The 20,901-nt window shown below is 57.5% G+C and overlaps 10 protein-coding genes across 10 annotated transcripts; 4 read left to right on the top strand and 6 right to left on the bottom strand.

Moving 5' to 3' along the window:
• Window positions 1-480: 480 nt before the first annotated feature.
• SCHCODRAFT_02635723 (60S ribosomal protein L30) lies at window positions 481-1,081 on the top strand. Its single transcript, XM_003029484.2, has 3 exons — window positions 481-650; window positions 728-875; window positions 925-1,081. The coding sequence occupies exons 1-3, from the start codon at window positions 518-520 to the stop codon at window positions 989-991; spliced, it is 348 nt and encodes a 115-aa protein (XP_003029530.2). The 5' UTR covers window positions 481-517; the 3' UTR covers window positions 992-1,081.
• A 243-nt stretch (window positions 1,082-1,324) lies between these two features.
• Window positions 1,325-3,207, top strand: SCHCODRAFT_02635725 (Aldo/keto reductase). Its single transcript, XM_050345884.1, has 7 exons — window positions 1,325-1,752; window positions 1,812-1,847; window positions 1,905-2,057; window positions 2,111-2,156; window positions 2,207-2,571; window positions 2,625-2,977; window positions 3,030-3,207. The coding sequence occupies exons 1-7, from the start codon at window positions 1,690-1,692 to the stop codon at window positions 3,061-3,063; spliced, it is 1,050 nt and encodes a 349-aa protein (XP_050198995.1). The 5' UTR covers window positions 1,325-1,689; the 3' UTR covers window positions 3,064-3,207.
• Window positions 3,208-3,557: 350 nt separating this feature from the next.
• Window positions 3,558-4,852, bottom strand: SCHCODRAFT_02510885 (uncharacterized protein; the record flags this gene model as incomplete). Its single annotated transcript, XM_003029890.2, has 4 exons — window positions 3,558-3,815; window positions 3,869-4,246; window positions 4,297-4,730; window positions 4,780-4,852. The coding sequence occupies 4 exons, from the start codon at window positions 4,850-4,852 to the stop codon at window positions 3,558-3,560; spliced, it is 1,143 nt and encodes a 380-aa protein (XP_003029936.1).
• A 1,441-nt stretch (window positions 4,853-6,293) lies between these two features.
• On the bottom strand, window positions 6,294-7,207 carry SCHCODRAFT_02509916 (uncharacterized protein; the record flags this gene model as incomplete). The annotated part of the gene is made up of 3 exons (XM_003029891.2): window positions 6,294-6,623; window positions 6,676-7,118; window positions 7,171-7,207. 3 exons carry the CDS (start codon window positions 7,205-7,207, stop codon window positions 6,294-6,296), a joined length of 810 nt encoding a protein of 269 aa, XP_003029937.1.
• Window positions 7,208-8,025: 818 nt separating this feature from the next.
• Window positions 8,026-12,889, top strand: SCHCODRAFT_02586776 (uncharacterized protein). Its single transcript, XM_003029486.2, has 5 exons — window positions 8,026-9,094; window positions 9,145-11,407; window positions 11,458-11,965; window positions 12,016-12,499; window positions 12,554-12,889. The coding sequence occupies exons 1-5, from the start codon at window positions 8,172-8,174 to the stop codon at window positions 12,618-12,620; spliced, it is 4,245 nt and encodes a 1,414-aa protein (XP_003029532.1). The 5' UTR covers window positions 8,026-8,171; the 3' UTR covers window positions 12,621-12,889.
• Window positions 12,877-14,699, bottom strand: SCHCODRAFT_02635733 (uncharacterized protein). Its single transcript, XM_050345885.1, has 4 exons — window positions 14,559-14,699; window positions 14,349-14,508; window positions 13,089-14,296; window positions 12,877-13,035 (listed from the first exon to the last, which is right to left on the bottom strand). The coding sequence occupies exons 1-4, from the start codon at window positions 14,632-14,634 to the stop codon at window positions 13,025-13,027; spliced, it is 1,455 nt and encodes a 484-aa protein (XP_050198996.1). The 5' UTR covers window positions 14,635-14,699; the 3' UTR covers window positions 12,877-13,024.
• Window positions 14,700-14,872: 173 nt separating this feature from the next.
• On the bottom strand, window positions 14,873-17,097 carry SCHCODRAFT_02691554 (uncharacterized protein). The gene is made up of 4 exons (XM_003029893.3): window positions 16,711-17,097; window positions 16,518-16,657; window positions 15,475-16,468; window positions 14,873-15,421 (listed from the first exon to the last, which is right to left on the bottom strand). Exons 1-4 carry the CDS (start codon window positions 17,047-17,049, stop codon window positions 15,191-15,193), a joined length of 1,704 nt encoding a protein of 567 aa, XP_003029939.1. The 5' UTR covers window positions 17,050-17,097; the 3' UTR covers window positions 14,873-15,190.
• A 54-nt stretch (window positions 17,098-17,151) lies between these two features.
• Window positions 17,152-18,707, top strand: SCHCODRAFT_02635736 (uncharacterized protein). The gene is made up of 4 exons (XM_003029487.2): window positions 17,152-17,525; window positions 17,576-17,853; window positions 17,901-18,146; window positions 18,196-18,707. Exons 1-4 carry the CDS (start codon window positions 17,182-17,184, stop codon window positions 18,438-18,440), a joined length of 1,113 nt encoding a protein of 370 aa, XP_003029533.1. The 5' UTR covers window positions 17,152-17,181; the 3' UTR covers window positions 18,441-18,707.
• A 2-nt stretch (window positions 18,708-18,709) lies between these two features.
• Window positions 18,710-20,102, bottom strand: SCHCODRAFT_02635740 (uncharacterized protein). The gene is made up of 8 exons (XM_003029894.2): window positions 19,958-20,102; window positions 19,793-19,901; window positions 19,683-19,743; window positions 19,609-19,629; window positions 19,477-19,553; window positions 19,327-19,393; window positions 18,996-19,150; window positions 18,710-18,938 (listed from the first exon to the last, which is right to left on the bottom strand). Exons 1-8 carry the CDS (start codon window positions 20,079-20,081, stop codon window positions 18,875-18,877), a joined length of 678 nt encoding a protein of 225 aa, XP_003029940.1. The 5' UTR covers window positions 20,082-20,102; the 3' UTR covers window positions 18,710-18,874.
• SCHCODRAFT_02635743 (uncharacterized protein) lies at window positions 20,071-20,790 on the bottom strand. The gene is made up of 2 exons (XM_050345886.1): window positions 20,757-20,790; window positions 20,071-20,700 (listed from the first exon to the last, which is right to left on the bottom strand). The coding sequence occupies exon 2, from the start codon at window positions 20,555-20,557 to the stop codon at window positions 20,171-20,173; it is 387 nt and encodes a 128-aa protein (XP_050198997.1). The 5' UTR covers window positions 20,558-20,700; window positions 20,757-20,790; the 3' UTR covers window positions 20,071-20,170.
• Between the last annotated feature and the right edge of the window lie 111 nt (window positions 20,791-20,901).

The raw sequence follows: 20,901 nt of genomic DNA on the forward strand, positions 1-20,901 counted from the left end.
CTTCGAAGTGGAGTAGCGACAGGAACGGAGACGCGCGTGAGTTCGGCGGCCGAAGCAGCTGGTGCGTCGCCAGAGGCGGGAGAGTCTACTACGTGAAAGAGCCCGAGTTCGGTAGGTTCAACTTCACGAATCAGATCGCCCAGCGAAGTGTACAGTATAGCGCGAGTGAAGGGGCCAGCGACATTGAGACGAGGGTCAAGATGCGACTGGCGAGGTGCAATACTACAAGCTGAGTTCCGAATGGACTTTGCCTGCTGTGAAAGACGGTCGATAGATTCGAGCAGTGACATGGCCGGAAACAAACATGAGAACGTGACGGAGCACGCGTCACCGTGACCGCACGCGTCAGACGCTGATGCCAAGCAAGTACAAGCAGTGCCATGCGTGGCTCGGCACTTTCCGCTATGCTATACAGCACACTCACGTGCGCCAAACTTTTCGAGCGGGAGATCGTCGCGCGTCAGGGAGCCCAACGCCATCCTCAAGACCTCCACGTCCAGCAGCGCCCCACGTCCCAATGGCCCCCACCAAAAAGTCCAAGGCTGCCAAGTCGACTGAGTCGATCTCGGCGAAGCTCGCGCTCGTCGTCAAGTCGGGCAAGTACTCGCTGGGCTACAAGTCCGCGCTCAAGCAGATGCGCAACGGCAAGGGTGAGTCACTCTTTGTCTCTCCTCGGGGGACTGGAGCGTGAGGCTGAGAAGGTCCCTTCGACTAACGCTTTGACTAGCCAAGCTCATCCTCATCGCCGGTAACGCACCCCCTCTGCGCAAGTCCGAGATCGAGTACTACGCTATGCTCTCGAAGACGACCGTGCACCACTTTGCGGGCACGAACGTTGCGCTGGGTACCGCTGCTGGAAAGCTCTTCCGTGTCGGGTATGTGATCGCTTTCACCGATCTTCGTTGCGACTGATCGAGGCTGTAGTGTCATGACCATCACGGACCAGGGCGACTCCGATATCCTTACCTTCGCGGAGGGCAACCAGGCATAAGCGTATGCACACATCATATTGTATCATTATGCTTTCTACCATGCCCTATGAGTTGCTGTACTACGCAAATCGACGCTGTCTATGCCTGCACCCATGTCCCTCTGTCACAATCGATACCCTTGGAACGCAAGCGCTGAGAATCGAGCTATCTGCTGAAAATAAGATGGCTTGAGAGTGTGCATGATATGAAGTGATCTGTACAACCGGTTAGCGCAGGTCAAAGAATGTGGTAGTCGTTGAGAATCGGTTGAAGAGTTTCCAAACGGAGACAGACATGAGACACGTGCGAGCCGTGCAGCTCTTCCCCCGGAATCCGTTCCTTTGTTCTCGCCACGTCAGCGATCTCACAGAGCTATTGCTCAATGTTAAATTGCCGCCGGATGGGCCGCTTCAGCAGTCAGTGGGTCCTGTTAGCAAGCAACGGGAAGAGATCGGGAGGAAAAACTCATACAAGTTCGTCCACTGGACTTCCATCCGATGAGTCATCGACATCGGTTGCGCAACCGACTGGGCCCGCATAGGTTGTGAAGTGACAATCACGTCCACCATTCGACTTCAGATGGTCCCGTAATGAGCTTTCTACCTAGGCCGGCTGAGAGCCGGTACTGCGACGGGGTATATAAGCCAGAGTAGCTTTGGAAGGTGACCAGCAATAGCACTCGTACTCCCTCGTACTCTCTCAACCACCTCAACGAAATATGTCTGGCAAGGTCGTCTACCGTCAGTTGGGCAAGTCCGGCCTTCGCGTCTCGGTTCCCATTGTACGTCGTTGACTCTCTGCTCTCTCATTGCGTGTGCAGGCTGACAAGCGCATCGACAGGTCGGCGCTATGAGCTTCGGCGAGCCTGGTTGGGCGGTGAGTAATTTGTGGCAACCTCGCGAATACATAGCTTGCTCACTCGTATGCTCCCAGACCTTCAACGAGGGCAAGTCTTGGGTGCTCGGCGAGGAGGAGAGCATACGCGTGCTCAAGGCGGCCTGGGATATCGGCATCAATACCATTGATACTTCGAACAACTACTCGAACGGCGCGTCCGAGCGGATCATCGCCAAGTTCCTCGAGAGGGTAAGTGCAGATCCAGTGTTGCGGTGGCGGACACCGACTTATAATCTGTGCAGTACAACATCCCGCGCGACCAGGTGGTCATCGCGACCAAGTGCTACCGTAAGTGTCGCTTGCCACGGCGTGCCACATATCACTGAACAACCTCGCAGACATCGTCAGCAGCAACCCCAACGAGTTCGCCCTGATCCAGCCCTACCTACTTAACACGCCCGAGCACGTCAACAACGCCGGCCTCTCGCGTACGGCAATCTTCAACGCCGTCGAGGGCTCCCTCAAGCGCCTCAACACCTCGTATATCGACCTCCTCCAGATCCACCGCTTCGACCCGGTCGTGCCCGTCGAGGAGACGATGCGCGCGCTGCACGACCTGGTCGTCAGCGGGAAGGTGCGCTACATCGGCGCGAGCTCGATGCGCTGTTGGGAGTTTGCGCGCATGAACGAGGTCGCGGAGAAGAACGGCTGGACGAAGTTTGTGAGCATGCAGGACCAGTACTCGTTGCTGTACCGCGAGGAGGTGAGTTCGAGATTGGAGTGGGGTGAAGGGATGCGCACTGACGAGCGGCATAGGAGCGCGAGATGCTGGCGTACTGCAAGTTCAACGGCATCGGCGTCATCCCCTACTCCCCACTCTTCGGCGGCAAGCTCGCCAGGCCGGTCGAGGCGGGCGCCACGGCGCGCACCGAGTCGCTGCAAGGCACGCCCATTGCGCTGCCGCTGTCGGAGGCCGACCAGGCCATCGTCAAGCGCGTGGAGGAGATCGCGAAGAAGCGGGGCGTGAAGATGAGCCAGGTCGCGCTGGCGTGGGTGGCGTCGAAGACGGACAGCATGATCGTGGGCATGAACTCGCCGGCGAGGGCGCAGGAGAGCGCGGTGGCGGACCTGACGCTGACGGACGAGGAGGTGGCGTACTTGGAAGAGCCGTGAGTTTCAGAGCGATGTTTACTCACCAGGACGATGTTGACTAATTTACAGGTACCAGCCCAAGCCTGTCTTCGGCCACGCCTAAGCCTCGGGGCGGACGCAAAATGTGTGGAGTTGAGCTTCTTGCCTTTGTTCAGCGAATTTTGAATCATGTACGCAGTCAATAAGGATGACGAAGTATATATACAGGACATTCGTGTTGATATGCTTGTAGCCGTCAACCCGCCGCTGACGGTGAACTTTCAGTGAGAGTCCGTTTTCGAATTCTCAAGGGCAACGTTTGCGTGAGTGAATATGTGCTTGCTTGAGGCACATTCAACTCAGCGTTGTCGCACGACGGCCCTGCGCCATAGTCTCAGTATGTGAGTAAGGTCAGGCAGCTGCTACAAGGGCTCACCGTGCTGCTCACGTCTCTCGACCACTACCGTCTCATTCGCTGCTTCGCGCCGTCGTTTGGGTTTCCGTCGCGTCTTTGGCAGGTGCAGTACCGTGGATTCACGTAGAGCACGTTGCACGTAAAAATCCAGGTCCTTGATCCTTCGAGACGGATCGTCAGGTGACGATGAATCTGTAGCATGCCTAATCGTAAGCTAACGCATACTGGACGCAGATCTGCCTCGGCCTACCAGTCGATGTCACGTTGCAGACACACTCTGAGCAGCTCTCGTGGATGGTGAGCAAGAGAGCATGCTGCGCGCTCTCCATGATTCCTGTCTTTGGTGATGAAGGTGGGGTTTCAGTCATCATCCGACTGAGATCCAATATATGGCTGGTGGCGCCGCTGATCTCCTCCAGAAGGCTCCTCATTGTGTGCCAATGTCGGCTATCATGTATGTTCTGCGGATTGATCAGCGATGGCGCTGAGCGACACCCCAGGGACATAAGCTTACCGTATACCCATTGACTGAAGATGGTCCCGCTGCTTCTGATGCTGGCTCAATTCGACCTAGATCAACAGGAGTATTGGCTTCGCTGTACTCGTCCTGTGGGCGTAACGCCTGGTCTGAGAATCCCAGAGACGCTCGCGCTTGCAATACCGAGATGCGCATGCGGGCCGCACCGGAGAACTCGGCATAATCGTCGCTGGAAGCCCTTTGGAGCAGCATCAAGGACCCAATTTCGTCGCTGGACTCGATATCGTGTCGTAGATGATTCCTTGTTATGGTCGCTGTGCCGGGGAAGAGGTCGGCGAGACTGTCGTTCAACGTCTTCATTTCGTTGATGAGGCTTGTGAATTTTCCCTTGTCGGATATGGCCCATTGAGTACGCTGATATATCAATGAGCATATGAAGGGTCGCGTTGAATATTTCTACCCACAGTCCGTAAGTTCACTTTTTCTGCATTGACCTTAGCCAACGCCTGAACGCTTGCATACGCTCTCTTGAATATAAAACGTAACGCTCTGGGAGACATATCGTCGCCGTGAGGGGAGGGGCCACCCTGCACACGCTGTAGGCCATAGTGTCGCTGTAGAGCCTCCGTGTCCTCGAAGAGGCGACGAATATAGCCCAGGATATCCCTGGCCAGGATCTTTTTGTAGGACCTCCCTAGCTGCGGATGGACTCCGGAAAGAGAGCTATCACCGGTAGCCAGACTCGGAGTGGACGCCGAGCCAGTGTCGGTGTGCTTGAGTTTGGCCAACCCAACAGCCTCTCCCCATTCGAAGAGGCGGACACGTTCCACGTCCAGCTTGATGCGTACTAGCTCGCATTCCTCGTCAAAGTGCTGCGCAGATACGACGACGTCGAACACTGACACGGGATTGAGTACAATTGCTAGCCACGATAAGGTGCACTCGACACTCGCCTTGCATGCAAGTCTCCCACAGGGACACGAGAGTTACGGCACCGATAGCGAGTCCTGCAGCCTCCATAATGATTCAAATGCCTGAGTGGGGATAGCTTGATGACTGACCTGACGCGGTTCGGACGTTATATAGACCGCGGCGGAGGCACTTGCGAGGTCCTACAGCATTCGTGCATGGGATGCACGGGGTTGATTAGGCCTAGAAAAGGACTCCAGGAAGCAGTATCAACCTCTGCTGTACAGAGCGGCCTTTGAGGGTACCTTGATCCGCGAATACACTCGAAGCTGCGGCACGTTCAAGGTGGGGCGTATCATCCACCCGGCTGCAGGTCGTATAGGTGAGACTTCGACGCTGCCGTCTCTAGTTCGCACAATGTCATCTGTAGCGAGTACGCTAAGCCAAAGCATGGACAGCGCGCGATGTATGGAGGGCGCACCAGGTGTGATACCCACGTATGGACAGAGATGTTGTTGTTGGGCATCTACGAAGATCACATCCTGTACCCTGAACCTGTATGAGTCAACGCAGTGAAAGTTCAGGTGTGATGTTTATAGCATACCTTCGCAGACCTTCGGGAAATGGATCATTCGTTCCACAGCAAGCACTGCAGAGGCCGTTCGTCGACAAAGGCGTGCTGGATAAGGGACACAGCAATCACTCAACACCACCTTCAAGCCACCTTCGCTCCAGAGGGTCGTAGAGTCGAGGACTGGATAGCGTGACGCGCATATGAACACGCCACGGAGATGCCGCGCTGCATTCACGCGCCGAGTGATGAACCTTCAGTATCATCAGAGGTCGTGCGAAGGTCAGCTGGTACGCAGTGCTATCGCGATAGCAAGGGCGTCTGATCTTCGCTTTGATGGACCGTGTCAAAGGTTGTTCGAACTCTTGATAAATACTCGATAAATACGGCGAGGGAGCGATTATCTACATGACTAAATCTGTAGAAGGTGTAAGCCCAGAGGATTTCACGAATCAGAGAAGGACTCACATGTGCAGAAGGACGTGTGGCGCTGGAATTAATGGTTAATTTTTCGGGAGGCCTGGAGTACATACGCAGCAGGGACAACTCCTTCCTGGCCGCTGCGAGGTTTCCTCACGTACCACCACCTATGTTCGTGTCAGTCGCAGGAATATTCCCGACACATCGTCACTCATGCGGGATCGCGACCATCGAGCACATCCACCTGTGTTCTCGCCAACAGCGGGAGTTCACCCTCACCTTAGCTTTCGAACGCATACTTGGCCCTCGCCTGAAGAGCCTCGTACGGTGTCAAACCGGGTTCACCGGGGCCCCTCGGTATGTAGGCTGCTCTTTTCGCCCTCTTGGTGCTCGTCGACCAACGTAGATGCGCGACCTCCATGTCGGGGTATGGTTATCATTGAGCGAATGATACTTCTGCCCGGTCGTCGAGCGCGTAGTGAAGATGCTTTGTGAACGGCGCAATATATCTCCAATGGCGTTCATCATTCTTTGAGAAAGGCCAGGCTCCTGTGACTGGCATCAGTGTTTGTAGATGAAGACCTTGGGCGGCCTTACGTTATTCTCGTCGACAGGAATAGGCCAATAGGACAGGTTTTCGCGACTGTCCGACTCATCCGGAGAAATAGACACCCAATCTTCAAGCATAGATACACGCTCTTTGGCGCTGCTTAAGTCCTCTGGAGGACCTTTCTGGCAGCCAACTTCATCGTCCTCCTCAGTGTTGGATAGGCGATCGTTCTTCATCACCAGTTCGTCGGTGACGAGTTTGCAAAGACTGTCGTTGAACCATCTTATGTCGCTAAGGAGCTCCTCGAATCGCTTCTTGTCAGATACTGCCCATCGGGTGCGCTGGATGAAAGGCGTTCAATACGGATCCTTCAGTGCGGCGTGCGGTACCCACCGTCGTCATGTTCTCTTTACTTCTGCGGTTCATTCGTGAGTCTCTGGGGCTATCGAACCTCCTTTCGAAGATTGAGGTCCATGCTCTCGGAAAGAGGACATCAGGAGAGGCCGAAAATGAACTGTCTGTGTCCTGTCGCAGTGCGTATCGCCGTTGCAAGGTCTCCATCTTTTCGAACAGACGGTGCATGCAGCCCAGGGAGTCACGAACCACATTGGCCACTTTGGGATCTCTCAATCGTGGATGTTGACGAGGCGCAGGCTGAGAAGAGATCCGTGCATCGTGTGCGGAAGTCGATGCCACGGTGCACCCACCGCGCTGAGAGTCGGTGAGCCCGACGGTCTCTCCCCACACGGCGAGCCGTGCGTGTTCTATGTCCAGCTTCACGCGAGCCACCTCGCAATCCCAGCTGTAACGCTGGGCAGTCACGACAACGTCGAACACTAGTTTTCATGAGGTCAAGCGCATTTAGAGACGCTGAGTGGTACGACGTACCTTGCATGCATGCCTCCCATAGCGAGGCCAGACTCATAACGCCTACGACAAGACCTGCAACTTCCATAGCAACTTATCGAGTTCCGGGCGGGATGGGCACAGATCCGGCGAGAGTGGGGATCCCGAAAACCTTCTCGAGGCATATAAAGGCGCACAAGGATGCACCAGACGCACGCGTCGGGGGTGGCGATGGGGAGGCCAACGAATGAAAACTACTAACGCTGAGGCATATGTATGGAGCCGTCATCTCAGCGAGCGTTAGACTTATTGGGTACACGACAGAAGCAAGCCGTAGCTTCGGCGTGCGGCGCAGGCCTTAACAGTGTAACTAGAGCCCGTTTGGTAAGTCCTACTTCCTAACGGTACGAACAAGCGCTCATACCTGTTGTCTGACGCACGTTAGCCGCCCCGTCTACTGGCCACAAACTCCACCCCCAAGCGAGGTTCGCCCCATCTCGATGGGCGTAATACTAGTACGGCTGGTACGGAAATTGGCCGTTCCAGGTGTACGCAAGTCAGGGAGTGATAGAAGCGACGACATGCCTTGGGCTCGTGTGTTGAATTCCCCCTGACCTTCTCGCTTCCAACTTCTCGGTATCTTGGGGGCGTGTAGGCCACGAGCGAGACACTGCCATGCTAATCTTGCAAGATAATCTTCGAGGACCACGAAAATGAATCAATAGAGATAGCAGTGGCCATTTCTGCTCAGGGCAAGCATCCCGGACACATACTGGTGATTCTGGCCAGCATCCAGTACTGCCAGATGACGGGGGGTGACAAGGTGCGCACGCGCGAATATGAACATGATCCACGTGGTTCGTAGTTGACGAGCACGCGGGTTCGCGGGAAGTTGTTCAACTCTGATCTTTCTCACGTCGCTCCTTTCGTTGCCAACAGCAAGCTCGCTCGGGCAGGTCCTCGCCGTCCTCCACGCCGCCTTCGTTGCGGTCAGCGCCCTTGCAGTTCCTTTCCCTCTTCCCTATGCTAGTAATAATCGCGCAATGTCAACCACTTCTCCCCGTCTCCTTGCGCTCCTCCTCGCCCTTCATGTCTCTCCCTCCCTCGCCGGCGTCCCGCTCGTCGACTTCGAGCGCATGGGCACGGTAGGCCTCGCAGGAGCCTTCGCAGGCTTGAGCGTGTTCGATGACGCGCCGACGTACGACGAGGACGCCGCTACCCTCCTCTCCCGATCATCCGACGACGGCTCCCTCAACCGCCTAGGGTCGACGAACGAGGGCGGCCGAATATCCGCGGGGTGCGCGCTGGGAGACACCTTCTACTTTGGCGGCGAGTTCTCGTCGATAGAGGACGTATCGGCCTCGAACGTCGCGTCCTACTCCGGCAATTCCTTCTCCAGCCTCGGCGATGGAGGACCGGACGGCGCGGTTGACGCGGTCTACTGCGACAAGGATAATAACCGTGTCTGGTTTGGAGGGAGCTTCACCAACCCCGGGCGCGGCGTCGCGATCTGGGACGCGGGATCAAATTCCTGGTCGCAGGCTCCCTTCAACGGCCTCACTGGCGCAGACGCACACGTCTACTCCATCACCACCAACTCCTCCAAGTCCAGCCTGTTCTTCGCAGGGTCATTCATCGCGTCCTTCCGCGGGAACGGCTCCTCCACCCCTGGCACGAACAACCCCAACGTACCCTACTCGGCTGGCGCGACACCATACTCCAGCTCCCTCGTCCCCGTCCCGCTGAACAACGCGGAGGTCGGCGGGTCTCCCTCGACTACCAACTCCGACTACAGTGATATCAATGCGATTCTCTGCCCGGCGGGCGACGATGGCGCTGGCAACACTTGGTTGGCAGCGGACGGCAACTCTGCCCTGGTCACCATCCGAAAATACTCCTCACTGAGTGCGAGCGGTGTTCGACTGGGGAACACATTCCTCCAAGGGCGGGGAACTACTGGGTTCAGGTGCGTTACCGCCTCTCTTAGTCCATCCGCGTTTCTGATCTGCTCACCAGTGTGACGACTATCCCGGATAACACTGTACAGACCTTGCAGTACCTTGACCCAGCGGACAACACGAACAAGACCTGCTCGGACACTTGCCCCCTTTCCACCGACTCGTCTGTCCTGTACCAAGACTTCCTCTTCGCGTCTGGACCCCAGTCTATCACCGGTGTTCAGATCACCCTATCCGAATGGCAGGGCGCATCCGCAGGTCTTCACATCCTACAAATCCTGTCGTCGGGTGCCTTCGCCTCCGCCGCAGAAGACGATAACGGCCAGTCATGCTACGCCCCCGGGTCGTCCAACTCGACCTCTACCGGCAACTGGTACGCAAAGGTTGCGAACACGGATATCTCGGGCACTACGCAAACGGTGATGGTCTCCGACGTTGATGTCGGCACCTCGTCATCGAGCGGGCCGTCGTTCACCTGGGATCTGTACGTCAGCGCGTCGGGCGAGTACAACATGAATTTGCTCGTGCCGGGGTGCACGAACTTCCAGAACTGCGATGCGCGCACGAGCGTAAAGGTCGTGGTGTTCCCCGGGCTGGGAATGGATCCGTCGGTTACGACTGTGTCGCAGACGAACACGGACGACAAGCAGGAGCTCATCTATAGTGGTCCAATCGTGCCCAGCACGGATGACTTCCATACAACTGTGACGCTTAGCCTTGCCGACTCGCCCGAGGGTAATGGCGCGAACGGGCAGTACGAGCTCGTTGCGGATCGCGTGCAGCTCGTGCTCACGAGCGCGAACATCACCGATGATGGCAGTGGCAGCGGCAATGGTACCGGCAGCAGGGGCACCAAGAGGTCCTTCGGCTTCCTCGAGTGGCCTCTTGATGACAGCACCACTGGCGATGCCACGAGCACGCTCGACAACTCGACCGAGACTGCGGCGGATAACCTTGGCTTCGGCATCTACAGCGGCGTCGGTGGCGGTTCGGCTCTGACGGGCTCAAGTGATGATGCTGTCGTTGCTGTCGCGCATCATGCCGACGGGATCTTCGTCGGTGGCAACTTCACGTTGAGCAGCGGTAATGCGTCTGGTTCGGCCAACATTGTCGGGTTCAAGAATGGCGCGCTCGTGGGTCTGTCGAACAACGGTGTCGACGGCCCTGTTAGGGCGCTTCAGCTCAACGGTGACCAGCTCTACGTTGGTGGTTCGTTCAAGAAGAACAACAACGGAGGCTCCACGCTTAACGGCATCGCCCTGTACAATGTCCAGGACGACTCCTGGACCGCACTCGGCGGAGGTGTTGATGGCACGGTCACCGGGCTAGGCATCGCGAACGACGAGCTCGTTCTCGTCGGCGACTTCACCAAGCTCTATCCGACTAGCGGCTCCGAATCGGCAATCAATGCGCCTGGACTCGCTACCTGGGACCTCCAGAATGGCGGCTGGACGAACAGCGGTGGGCTCGTCGTTGGGTCCATGACACTTGTTGCCAACGGCACTGATGACTCCTCGCACATCTGTGCGGGCAACATCGCTGCGTTGCAGAAGTACGGCGCGACGGGGATGGTCATGCTGAAGAACGGTGACGAGAATGGCCCGTCAGTGACGCCGTTGGGTGTGCAGCTGTCTGACGATGGATCGAGCTCCTCGTCCACCTCCTCCTCAAGCACGACGAAGCGGTACATCTCGCAGATCAAGGCGCACAAGAAGGCGTCGTCGTGGCTGTCGAAGAACCCGCTACACCACCTGTTGCGCCGCCAGTCGAGCTCCCTTGACCCGCTGCCGACGCCGCCGACTGCAGCTGCGCCCGCCGTCCTTGCCGGTGTGTTCTGGACGAACTCGTCTTCGTCGAAGGAGGTTGCAATTATTGGGGGCAACTTCTCGTTCAGTGATGGTTCGAGCTCGTCGCAGGCGATCGCGATTTACGACCCAGAATCTACTACCATCTCCGCGCTGCAAGGTGGCCAGATCGACGGCACCGTCCGCGCGCTTCTTGTCGATGGCGACACACTGTACATCGGAGGCGACTTCACGCTCTCGGACACGGATATCAACGGGTTCGCGATCTACGACCTAGCAGCGCAGTCGTTCCACACCAAGGGGCAGTCGCCGCAGTCTAACTCTGGATCGAGCGGCAGTGTGCGCTCGATCACGAAGTCGTCGTCAAAGGATAACACGATCATCGTCGCGGGCTCGTTCGCGAAGATGGGGTCGTTGACGTGCGCGGGGATCTGTATGCTGGACACGGAGTCGAAGCAGTGGAATGCGCTCGGAAATGGTATTCAGGGAGAGGTCGCGTCCGTCGCGTACGGTGGGGTGAGTGCTATTGTTCAGCTACATTGGAAGCCGTACTCATGAGATGACAGGACAACCAGGCGGTGTTGATCGCCGGTGGCTCCATCGCCGTCGACAACAACGCCGTCAACGTCGCTCAATTCGTCTTCGAGAACAACACCTGGACTGCGTTGGGCGATGGTTCCCTCCCTGGCGTCGTAACTGCCGTCGAAGTCAACAACGGTAACTCTAGCAGCGTCTTTGCCGCCGGTGTCGGCTCTGGCTCGTCGACCTTCCTCTACTTCTGGAACGGTGCATCCTGGTCGTCTGTCGGGTCGAACTTGCAGGACAGCGAGAGCGTGGCGCAGTTGACCATGGTGCCTCTGCAAGACACGCACGATGCCAATGGAGCCATTGAGCCGGATCGCATGCTTATGGTGTCAGGATCTCTTGCGCTCGCTGACTACGGGAACACGTCCTCTGCGTTGTTCGATGGCCAAGCATTTGTCCCGTATCTTGTTTCTTCTTCCTCTACTGGGTCTCAAGGCATTGTTGCCGGCCTATTCCGCTCGTTATCGACCTTTGATTTCACCCAGCACAGTGAGTCAATTCTGCGTATAAACCGGATACATGTACTAACGGCTTCTCAGAATTCCTCGCTGTCGGTGTTGTCATCCTCATTTCTATCGCTATCGCTGCCGGTGTTGTCTTCCTTCTCGCCCTGATCGGCATCCTCTGGACCTTGTTCTCTCGCCGTGATGATAAGGTCCCTGCATCCGAGATTGACGAGGACGACGATGGCGATTCCATCCACCATAGGCCGTCCTCGCTCCTTGAGCACATCAACGCCGCGACGCGTAACACCATCATGGGCGGCGCGACCACCCCGCACAGCCAGTACGACGAGAAAGGCCCGTCGACGCACGGCCACGATGGCGAGACGGACGAGCAGGATCCGTTCGCGGCTGGTGGATACGTGCGTGCAGACACCCCGAGCGATGCCATCCACGGGATGCTCGCGGAGGAGCAGAGCCGTCCCGCGCACGCAAGATACTCCTTCGATGGCGCGGGAGAGGGAGAGCTCCAGCTGTCGGCGGGAGCGGAAGTGGAGGTGCTTGATGATCGGGATCCCGCGTGAGCAGCCTTTTGTTGCTTTTGCGGGGATTGTTTGCTGACGAGTCTTCACAGATGGTGGTATGCGCGGGACCCGCGCAGTGGACAGGAAGGTGTCGTTCCGGCCGCGTACTTGTACTAGATTCTCAGCTTCAGGACCCGGTTTTTACCACAGTAGTTTTGCTCCATGTCGTTTCGTCGTCGTGCTTTCATCCGTACCCTATAGTACCTTATCGCTAGTATACCCAGTCCCATGTTCGTTTCTTGCAGCAGTATGCACTTTGGCCTGTCTGGAGGAACAGACTCTTGTTTGGAGAGGTAGACACGTCTGTAGGATGTCGGTAAAAAAGTTGCGCACCATGCGAACATTGAACTGAGTTGCATGTCGCTCGTTGTGAGGCAGTGACAGTGTGTTCTTGTAATGGACTTATGACGGTGTGATATGCTCTTGAGTTTTGAACGATTGAAAAACAGTAGATGCAATGCAATGCAAGAAGTACAAGGCAAAATGATGATACAGTACGCGGCAGGCAAGTGGGTACAGGTCTACTGGAGGACTGCAGATCGAGGTCAGTGAAGGTGAAGACAGCGAAGACAACAGACGACGTACGAGGATCCCTGTAGTGCTTCTGGTGGTTGCCCTTGTACCCCATCTTCGTCTTGAAGTCTTCGCGCCGCTTCTGGTCGCGGAACTCCTTGACATGGCGGCGGGCCTCTTTCGCCTCGCCGCGGTTCCTTGCCTTCACCACCTCCGTGCCCCGACCGAAGGCACCGAAGCCGCCCCGGACGGGTACGAGGCAGCTGTCCTTGTCGCCGATCATCTTGCGCATAAGGGCTACGCGCTCCTTGTGTGTCTCGGCGCCCTTGCCCTTGTAGACGACAGCGAGCTGGCGCGTCTTGTACTCGCGCGTCTTCGCGCGGTGACCGATGCGGGTGCCGGACGGGAGGACGAGCTCGTACGGGGTGTCACCGTAGGAGATTGTAGGCGCGGGGAGATCCTCATCGTCCTCGTCCGATGCGGTGTCTGAGTCCTCGGATTCCGTGGCTGAGTCTTCGACAACCTCGACGACCTCGTCGACGTCGCCCATCTCTTCGTCGTCGCTCTCCCACTCTTCGTCGCCCTCTGCACCGGCATCAGCCTTCTTGCCCTTGCCCTTCGTCTTGCGCTCCTTCCAAATCGCGTAGTCGGGGTACGACGTGCTGAAGTCGTAAAAGTCCGAGATCTCGAGTTTGTCGTTCTCCGAGCTGTACGCGATCTTGCAGTGCGTCTTGTCGATCATATGCTTCCGCACGGCCTCAAGGCTGCGGAACTCCTTCGAGGACGAGCTGCAGTAGATGCAGACGTTGCCCACGGCGATCTTCTCCCCGAGGTAGGTGATGAGACCCGCGGGGTCGACGAGGTACTCGGCGTCGGGGATGAAGAAGGAGTGCACGCTGGACATGTGCATGAGGTTCTCGGAGAGGGATGACGAGGTGTGGGTACAGAAGAGGCAGTTGGAGTCGGGGGAGAGGCGCGTGCGGGCAGCGGCGATTTTTTGATCAATGGTCATCTCGAGGGCTTCCTCATCATCGGAATCGACGTCCATGCGATCGGGGGAGGGTTTGGATGTGGAAGCAATAGGGGCGGCGGAGGGGGTAGCAGTGAAGTGGTCTGCGGCATGCTCGGAGGAGGGGACGGTATCCTCGACCTGAATCGGGGCTGGCTGATCGGCAGCGGCGGTGGGTCTGAGCGCCCGCTGAGCGGCCTTCAGCTCGTTCTCCTTGTGCTTCTTGGAGTTGATGTGCGAGCGGTAAGCATTCTCAGTCGTGTACGTCTTGCTAAAGCTGACATCAGGCAAGCAAGTCGTGATGGGGAATCGTATGCACGCACCCGCAGACCTCGCAGCTCGATCCCTTGGGCGAAGACATGATCGCTGTCTCCTTACGGCGCTCCAGCACCTTCTCATTGAAAGCAGCTGCCGAGACTGGCGGGAGGCCAGCGACACGGCGCTTCATGTTGTACCTATGGTGGTCCGAGCGGTAGTGAGCCCCTGCGATGGGTCAGATGGACCAGCGATGTAGGACCACTGCTCTAACGCACGCTGCTCGTCGGGTGAGGTGAATGCTATGGAGCATGACATGCAAGTAAACAGATGCGCTTCAGGGGAGTCCGCCATGGTGGATATCGAGTGTGCCGGTGGTAGGTGATTAAGCTGGGGGTCGATGACTGAGACTGACAATCTTATACTTGCCTGTTTGCGCGTATTTGCAAGCTATTACTGCCCCGGAATGACCGGACCGTGGACCGCGTGATTGTCGCGTGATCCTCAAGTTCAACTTCAGCGTCAGCCTGACTCAATCCCATCGGACAGCAGTCAGTGCGTGCATAGTGGGGTCTTTCGACCCACTCGACCATTCAGTGAAGGTCCTATGCATTATTCTGGGCAGCCCCTCACCCATCAGCATCACCGAGAAAACCATGTGTTGTCCACTGGGTGTACTGTGCGCGTATTCCACATTGGATGATTGGTATCGAAACAAGACGTGCAGGTATTCATGATTATGTGTATGGGCAGTGATAGGTGGTGATGTACAGTGGGCGAGTTCAATGCAAGACGTGAAGCGAAGACGAAGGGGCATAAGGGTGTAAAGCGTAGCATAGAGGACGAGGGGTAGTGGATAGAAAAGACACATGAGGAAGGCGGCAGACATAGAGGCTCAGTGACTACCGCTTTAGTAGTCACTGAGATCGACAGTGTCCCCAATGTGCATAGGAGGGCGGACAGCGCGATGACGAGCTAACGCCGCCTGCCGTATCTTCTCCGCGCGCCGAGCTTCCCACATGCGCTCCTCTTCCTCGACTTCGTACACTGTGCGGCGTCTGACGCGGCTGAGCACGTCGTCGAGCGCGACGTAGTTGGTGGGGTTCTCTGCGAATTTGCGATGTGCGCGCGTCTTAACGTGCTGCAGGAAGCCGTCAGTCAGGGTCCACGACAGAGTAGTGATATGAGACTCACGTCCTCGAAATGCTCGAACTTCTTGCGGCATGCTTCGCAGTACCCGGGCTTCATGCCCTCGGCACGCTTGGTTTGACGCATCGTGTTCGTGCTCTTGGACTTCTTGAGCATAGGCATACGGTCTGGTGGCCCCATGTCGCCGATCTGCGCAGAGCCGCCGGCTTTGCGTGAAGTGACGATCTGGTTGTCAATGCGTCCCTGCAATGATGCTGGAAGAGATAGGTTGCGAACAGCATTCGCCATAGAAGTCGTTGTCCCCGCGGTCGAGGTGATAGCCATACTGTTGCCAGAAGCAGCCATGTATTGTCCTGATGCCATGTAGCCAGAGCCATGGGGGTATGCTTGGTATTGTGAATCGTCGAGGTCGACGGTGGTCGTATCTTCTTCCAACTCCTCCTCCCGTCGGCGCATGTTACTCAATGACACCGTGCGACGGAGGTCACCCGCGCGATTACCCAAGCGCGAGACATCATTCTGCGCCCAGACATGCCTCTGCGCTTGCAACAACCGACGCTGCACAATCGCCGCATCCTCTCGCTCCGCCTCGTCCTCCTGCATCGCCTTCTTGTGCCGCCTCTTCTCCTTCTCATCGTATGCAACGAAGGGGCCGCGCGCGCGGGGATCGCAATGCGCGACCGGCCACGGCGGCACCGTCTTCCCCTTCGGCATCACGTATTCATGTGCGATGACAGTTGCGAGCTCTTCGCGTATGTCCTCGACGAGGAGGAAGTGGCTGCCTTTGGAGAAGTAGCGGTAGTCGTGCCGCTTCTGCGTCGGGTCGCGCTCGTAGGTGCCATGTATGCGCTCGTTGCGTAGAAGGAGGGCGAGGTCACGCTCGCGACGAGGAGCAGGGGCGTCGTTAGTTTGAGAGGAGTCGCCGTCGAACAAGCCGGCGAGCATCTTCTCGAGCTTCTTGATACTCCAGACGCGGACCGGGGCCTTCTTGCGGAAGCGGAGGGCACGGAGGATGATGTCGTCGTTGGACTTGAACGGTCTGCGTACGGGTAAGCGCCTGGTGTATTGGGAGGGAATATGCGACTGACTTGGGGAGGCGCTTAAGAATCTTGAGTGCGCCGTTCTCCTTGTACTCCTCGTGCTTGATGAGGGTGTTGGCGGCATCGGCTCTCTCTTCGGTCGTGATCAGATGCGTCATCTCTTGCAAGTCCAAAAAGTCGAGGGTGTTCTGTTCACGATATGTTGATCAGAGTTATCAGTAGAGAGCTGAGAGGCAAGTACCCCATGCAAGTCCCTCAGCTTGGAGGTAGCGGCCTCGACTAACTTGTGGTCGACTCTGTCGTCGAAGAAGAAGTGGAGAGTGGGGAAGTGGTTCAGCCACTTCTGCTGCCACTCTTCCTGCCGGGCGATCTTCCTCCGCTCCCTATCTGTATCTGCAGCTGGCTTGGGCTTCTCGAGAGTGGGCACAGCGGGGGCGGTCTTGAGGCGCTTGACGGCGATGTCGCGACGGAGGCCGGGGGAGGGCGGGCGCTTGTACGAACCCGCCGCGGTGCGCGTCGCCGGCTGGTTGACATGGCCCTGGTTGCGGGCAAGCAGCGGACGGCGGTTGAGGGTGCTCATGGAACCAAGAAGGCGCGCACGATGGCGGAGGGAGGCAAGCCGGCGACCGCGCGCGCACCTCGCGTTCGTTTTGTTGATGGCGCGCAGCCACGTGATCGCCTGGCCTGCGCTCCCGCCTTGCCGCCATCACCCATGTCGACGTACGGGACGACTCGCCACCACCACTCGCCGGCGGCGGGCGCGACGTTCTCGACCAAGGACCGCGTCGCTGACTACCACACGACTCTCTTCCGCAGGCTCACATGGGAGGGCACCGTCCCGCTCGAGATCCGCGTCGATTCGAAGGAGCTCCCCGCCAACTCTGATCGCGGGCTTGAGTGCTACTATGTCCAGGCGCCGCGCGTCACGTACCTGCCCCTCCTCATGCCTGAGATCAAGCGCTTCCTCATGGATGTTGTCTTTGACGAGACCGCCGCGCAAGAGCTAAAGGACGAGGAGTGGTGGTTCGAGGGCGAGTACGGCACGTCCTTGAAGTGGTGTGTTGCGCGTCCCTTCCCTTGCACTCATCCCTCATTCATACGCGCAGGCACTGGCCCATCGGCTTGATATACGACAACTTCACTATCTCGACCTCCATCCGCCCCTCCACGTCTGCATTGCCTACAACCGTCCCCTTGCGCTTAATCCTCCATCTCGCGTCCCCACCGACCGATAAATTGCTCCTCCAACCGAGCGTCGAGGCGTGCAAGCAGGCGTACATGGGCCAGCTCAAAGAGGCCGACTTCATCAGATGGGGCAACACGAAGCGAATGACGGGGCTCCGGAAAGCCGAGCAGGACGGTATCTGGGAGGGTATCCGAGAACGTGTGTGACGTGCTGGCTGTGAGGGGTGAAGCTGACGCGCCAAGCAGACAATTTCGATGACTTTTGGAAGGTCGCGGCGAAGGTGACGCCCTCGACGTCGATGCAGGGGCGGCCTCAGTCACCAAATGCGCCGCCGCCTTCGTCAGCGTCTATGGTGAACCGGCCCCCATCTGCAGATCCGGCAGGTCCCTCGGACAAGGAGGGCGCGTACAACGTGCGGAGTGTACCTGCGAGGATATACCTCCCCGACGGACCCGTCATGCAGGATCTTGTTCCCCCGATGCTCGAGGATGGTACGTTCCGCGGCGTGTCCTGCTTTAACCGCGCTTACGCGTCCCTCAGGAAACCCCCAAACTCTTGCGGACTTCCTGTCGTCAAGATTACCACTGCTATTCCCGCCACGACCGCCTCCGCCACCTCCCTCGCGCACGAACCCGCGGCCACAACCTCCACCCGTGCATGATTTGGCATACCCCATAATACAGGGCGTCATCGTACCCATGGAGGCCGAGGTGGCCTGGCTGAGTGCGTGCATGGCAGGAGCGGACGGCTGGCTGAATGTGTGCGTGGGCATCAAGAAGCAGTAGGCGCGGTAAACGCTTGTTGGGACGTCTCTCATGAAGAGGTCTGCACGTGCCGCGAGGCAGGCGCCTGGCGTGGCGCCTTCAGCTGCTGTATCTTAGACTACCGTCTCTTCTAACATTGACTGTATCTATCCTTGTTCTTCGTTCTACACTGGTCACTCACTTCACCGTTGGTCGGCTTTACCCCGTTATGTTATACCACGTATATCTTATTGATGTTGAGAGCGGAGGCTCTCTAATCCAGAGGTGCTGGATGTTCGTCTTCACGAAGCGCTGGTCGATGCTCGTTGGAAGCTCTGGTATATCTCATGAAATGGGAAGTACACGACTGGTCATAAGGAGAGCAGATCATAAGGACTGCTTGCATGAGAAGGAATGCGATAATAACGATAGACGGATAGCAACGAAAGAAGAGGAAAAGCAGGTCGTCCATCCATCTAGCTGGTGATCTTGACTGTGAGCACGGTGACGATGCCGTCGAGTGCGATACCGTGGTTGATTCTGGCATTGTGATTATCAACAACGACCGGCTACGAAGGATAGCAAGCCACAACTCACCCGTCCGCTCCGGTGGGCAGCAAGCCTGTGACGTTCTCTGCAGTGGTGGTGTAGGAGACGCCCTTGAAGGACTTGTCCCCGACGGCGGCAGCGACGAGCTTGTCACGACCGACGTTGTAGCCGTCGGTGGAGATGGTGTGGTGATGGGCAAGATCCTGGGTGGTAAAGGTGTGAGTAGGTTCGGCAGAAGGGTGAGTATGCGATGAAAGAGGGAACTCTTGAGCGAGAGCCTGCGAGGGAAAGTGCAGAATAATCATCACCGAGACGAGATAGCACATCGCATCGGCAGAATGATAGGTAGAGGCAAGCGACGCGCCGGGACCACACGCACCTCCTCCTGAGACACCGCAAGGAAGAGCGCGCCCGTGTTGGCCTGCGTGCCGTTCTGGCGGAAGACGCTGCGCAAGGGGGTGAGTGGGTTGCTATCGTAGTGCTGGGGTGGTTTGGCAAGGCGTGGTGGAATGTAATGTGTCAGACATACCGGAAGTGGTTGCCTCCGATCAGCGTCTCGAGGCAGGTTCCGACGCCTGAGCTGCCGTAGTCCTGGCGAACTTCGAACTGAAGGAAAGTAAGTTATGCTTCTCGAGAAGCTTGACGAAGAAATAGGACATACAGTCTGGTTTACCCAACCGTTCTTCGCGGGGACCGAGGTTAGCGTTGTAAAACCTTCTATGCAGGAATTCTTACCCCGTCGCCAAGGTTAGCGCTCTGTGCCCCTCCGCCGTGAAGACCGAAGCATTCCGTAGAGCTAGGTTATTCGTTAGGGCGAGGCAGAATATCGACGCTTGTAGACGCACAAGCCGATCGCCCTGGCGTAGTTAACAATGCCATCGTCTGTAAGGACATCGGGCGAGCTGAGACCGGAGACGATGACGTTCAGAGGTTCGCCCCCGTTCCCGGCGCCGGCTGAGGTGAAGGTCGACGTTGAGCGAGATTGCAAGAGGATCGAACAAGTAGCATACCATCATCCAGCATGGAGCCACCGCCCTTGGTGGGGTCGATGTATGCAACAGCATCCCTCTTCGTCGGGGTCGCGAGAGCAGCACAAGCCTGGAGAGCGAGGACGGCGAAGAAGAAGGACAGCATGATGGGCGTACCGGGGTGGACGTGAAGAGCTTCCTCTACGCAGTGAGGTCCTTATATAGGCCCGCGCGCGGAATACTAACTGTCAGAACTCAGAAGCTCGAATGGCGGAATCGCAGGGGCGGCGCACGAGAAGCCCGACGGGCCACATGCGTCGGGCGTCGCTCGGATCCCCGCGACGAAGGCAGGTAGCAGGGGATCAGCAGGAGATAGGTTACAGAGCAGTGTGCCCGACGTTGCTTGCATGTGGGAGAGGTGGGTTTTGGGACAGAAGCGAGACGGGATAGCGGTCGGCCGCACTCGAACGTGTGTCGCGCGCCATGTCGCCACTTTGGGCAGATTGGCGGGCCCCACTGCGCTTCGTGCTTCGGGCTGTTGAGGTCGGAGGGTGGGCAGGGCCTGTGAGTGTATCTGACGCCAGATCTATGCGGCAGTCTATCATTGTCACAGTTCAGGATGATCACGGCCTTGATACGCATTTGGTCCCTTTCCACGTGCAACTGTAGACCTTTATAGGCGCTTGTGGGTGCTTTCCTGGTCATAATCCCGATCTTGCGTTATGTCCAAGTCTTGCTCGGCCAATTTCACGGGTTCCCAATATTATCCATGCGCCGTTGCGTCTCTGTACACTGCTATCCAGGTCGTTTCTACCAAGCACTACCACGCCGAGTAGCTCACCTGAGTTCTGCGGTAGCCCTTGTATGTACTGGCGTTTCCTCTCAGAATACACCAGGAAAGTTCTGGCAGTAAGCAACGCGTTCCTGCACAGAAGTAACGTCCCGGGCCGGCGAACCCGCCGCACATGCGTCTGCGATCAAGATCA

Source organism: Schizophyllum commune (assembly GCF_000143185.2).
Source record: "Schizophyllum commune H4-8 unplaced genomic scaffold SCHCOscaffold_9, whole genome shotgun sequence".
Taxonomy (NCBI): domain Eukaryota; kingdom Fungi; phylum Basidiomycota; class Agaricomycetes; order Agaricales; family Schizophyllaceae; genus Schizophyllum; species Schizophyllum commune.

Coding starts and splice junctions, on each gene's coding strand:
- SCHCODRAFT_02635725 (XM_050345884.1), top strand. CDS start 1,690: ATGTCTGGCAAGGTCGTCTACCGTCAGTTGGGCAAGTCCGGCCTTCGC. Junction 1,753..1,811: donor TTCGCGTCTCGGTTCCCATT/GTACGTCGTTGA, acceptor GCGCATCGACAG/GTCGGCGCTATGAGCTTCGG. Junction 1,848..1,904: donor TCGGCGAGCCTGGTTGGGCG/GTGAGTAATTTG, acceptor GTATGCTCCCAG/ACCTTCAACGAGGGCAAGTC.
- SCHCODRAFT_02635723 (XM_003029484.2), top strand. CDS start 518: ATGGCCCCCACCAAAAAGTCCAAGGCTGCCAAGTCGACTGAGTCGATC. Junction 651..727: donor GCAGATGCGCAACGGCAAGG/GTGAGTCACTCT, acceptor CGCTTTGACTAG/CCAAGCTCATCCTCATCGCC. Junction 876..924: donor GGAAAGCTCTTCCGTGTCGG/GTATGTGATCGC, acceptor TCGAGGCTGTAG/TGTCATGACCATCACGGACC.
- SCHCODRAFT_02586776 (XM_003029486.2), top strand. CDS start 8,172: ATGTCAACCACTTCTCCCCGTCTCCTTGCGCTCCTCCTCGCCCTTCAT. Junction 9,095..9,144: donor CGGGGAACTACTGGGTTCAG/GTGCGTTACCGC, acceptor TCTGCTCACCAG/TGTGACGACTATCCCGGATA. Junction 11,408..11,457: donor CGTCCGTCGCGTACGGTGGG/GTGAGTGCTATT, acceptor ATGAGATGACAG/GACAACCAGGCGGTGTTGAT.
- SCHCODRAFT_02691554 (XM_003029893.3), bottom strand. CDS start 17,049: ATGAGCACCCTCAACCGCCGTCCGCTGCTTGCCCGCAACCAGGGCCAT. Junction 16,658..16,710: donor AGCTGAGGGACTTGCATGGG/GTACTTGCCTCT, acceptor TATCGTGAACAG/AACACCCTCGACTTTTTGGA. Junction 15,422..15,474: donor AGTTCGAGCATTTCGAGGAC/GTGAGTCTCATA, acceptor GGCTTCCTGCAG/CACGTTAAGACGCGCGCACA.
- SCHCODRAFT_02635740 (XM_003029894.2), bottom strand. CDS start 20,081: ATGCTGTCCTTCTTCTTCGCCGTCCTCGCTCTCCAGGCTTGTGCTGCT. Junction 19,554..19,608: donor ACGGTTGGGTAAACCAGACT/GTATGTCCTATT, acceptor ACTTTCCTTCAG/TTCGAAGTTCGCCAGGACTA. Junction 19,151..19,326: donor TTGCGGTGTCTCAGGAGGAG/GTGCGTGTGGTC, acceptor TTTACCACCCAG/GATCTTGCCCATCACCACAC.
- SCHCODRAFT_02635743 (XM_050345886.1), bottom strand. CDS start 20,557: ATGCGTATCAAGGCCGTGATCATCCTGAACTGTGACAATGATAGACTG.
- SCHCODRAFT_02635736 (XM_003029487.2), top strand. CDS start 17,182: ATGTCGACGTACGGGACGACTCGCCACCACCACTCGCCGGCGGCGGGC. Junction 17,526..17,575: donor TACGGCACGTCCTTGAAGTG/GTGTGTTGCGCG, acceptor TCATACGCGCAG/GCACTGGCCCATCGGCTTGA. Junction 17,854..17,900: donor CTGGGAGGGTATCCGAGAAC/GTGTGTGACGTG, acceptor CGCGCCAAGCAG/ACAATTTCGATGACTTTTGG.
- SCHCODRAFT_02635733 (XM_050345885.1), bottom strand. CDS start 14,634: ATGGCGGACTCCCCTGAAGCGCATCTGTTTACTTGCATGTCATGCTCC. Junction 14,509..14,558: donor CACCTCACCCGACGAGCAGC/GTGCGTTAGAGC, acceptor GACCCATCGCAG/GGGCTCACTACCGCTCGGAC. Junction 14,297..14,348: donor TCGAGCTGCGAGGTCTGCGG/GTGCGTGCATAC, acceptor TGTCAGCTTTAG/CAAGACGTACACGACTGAGA.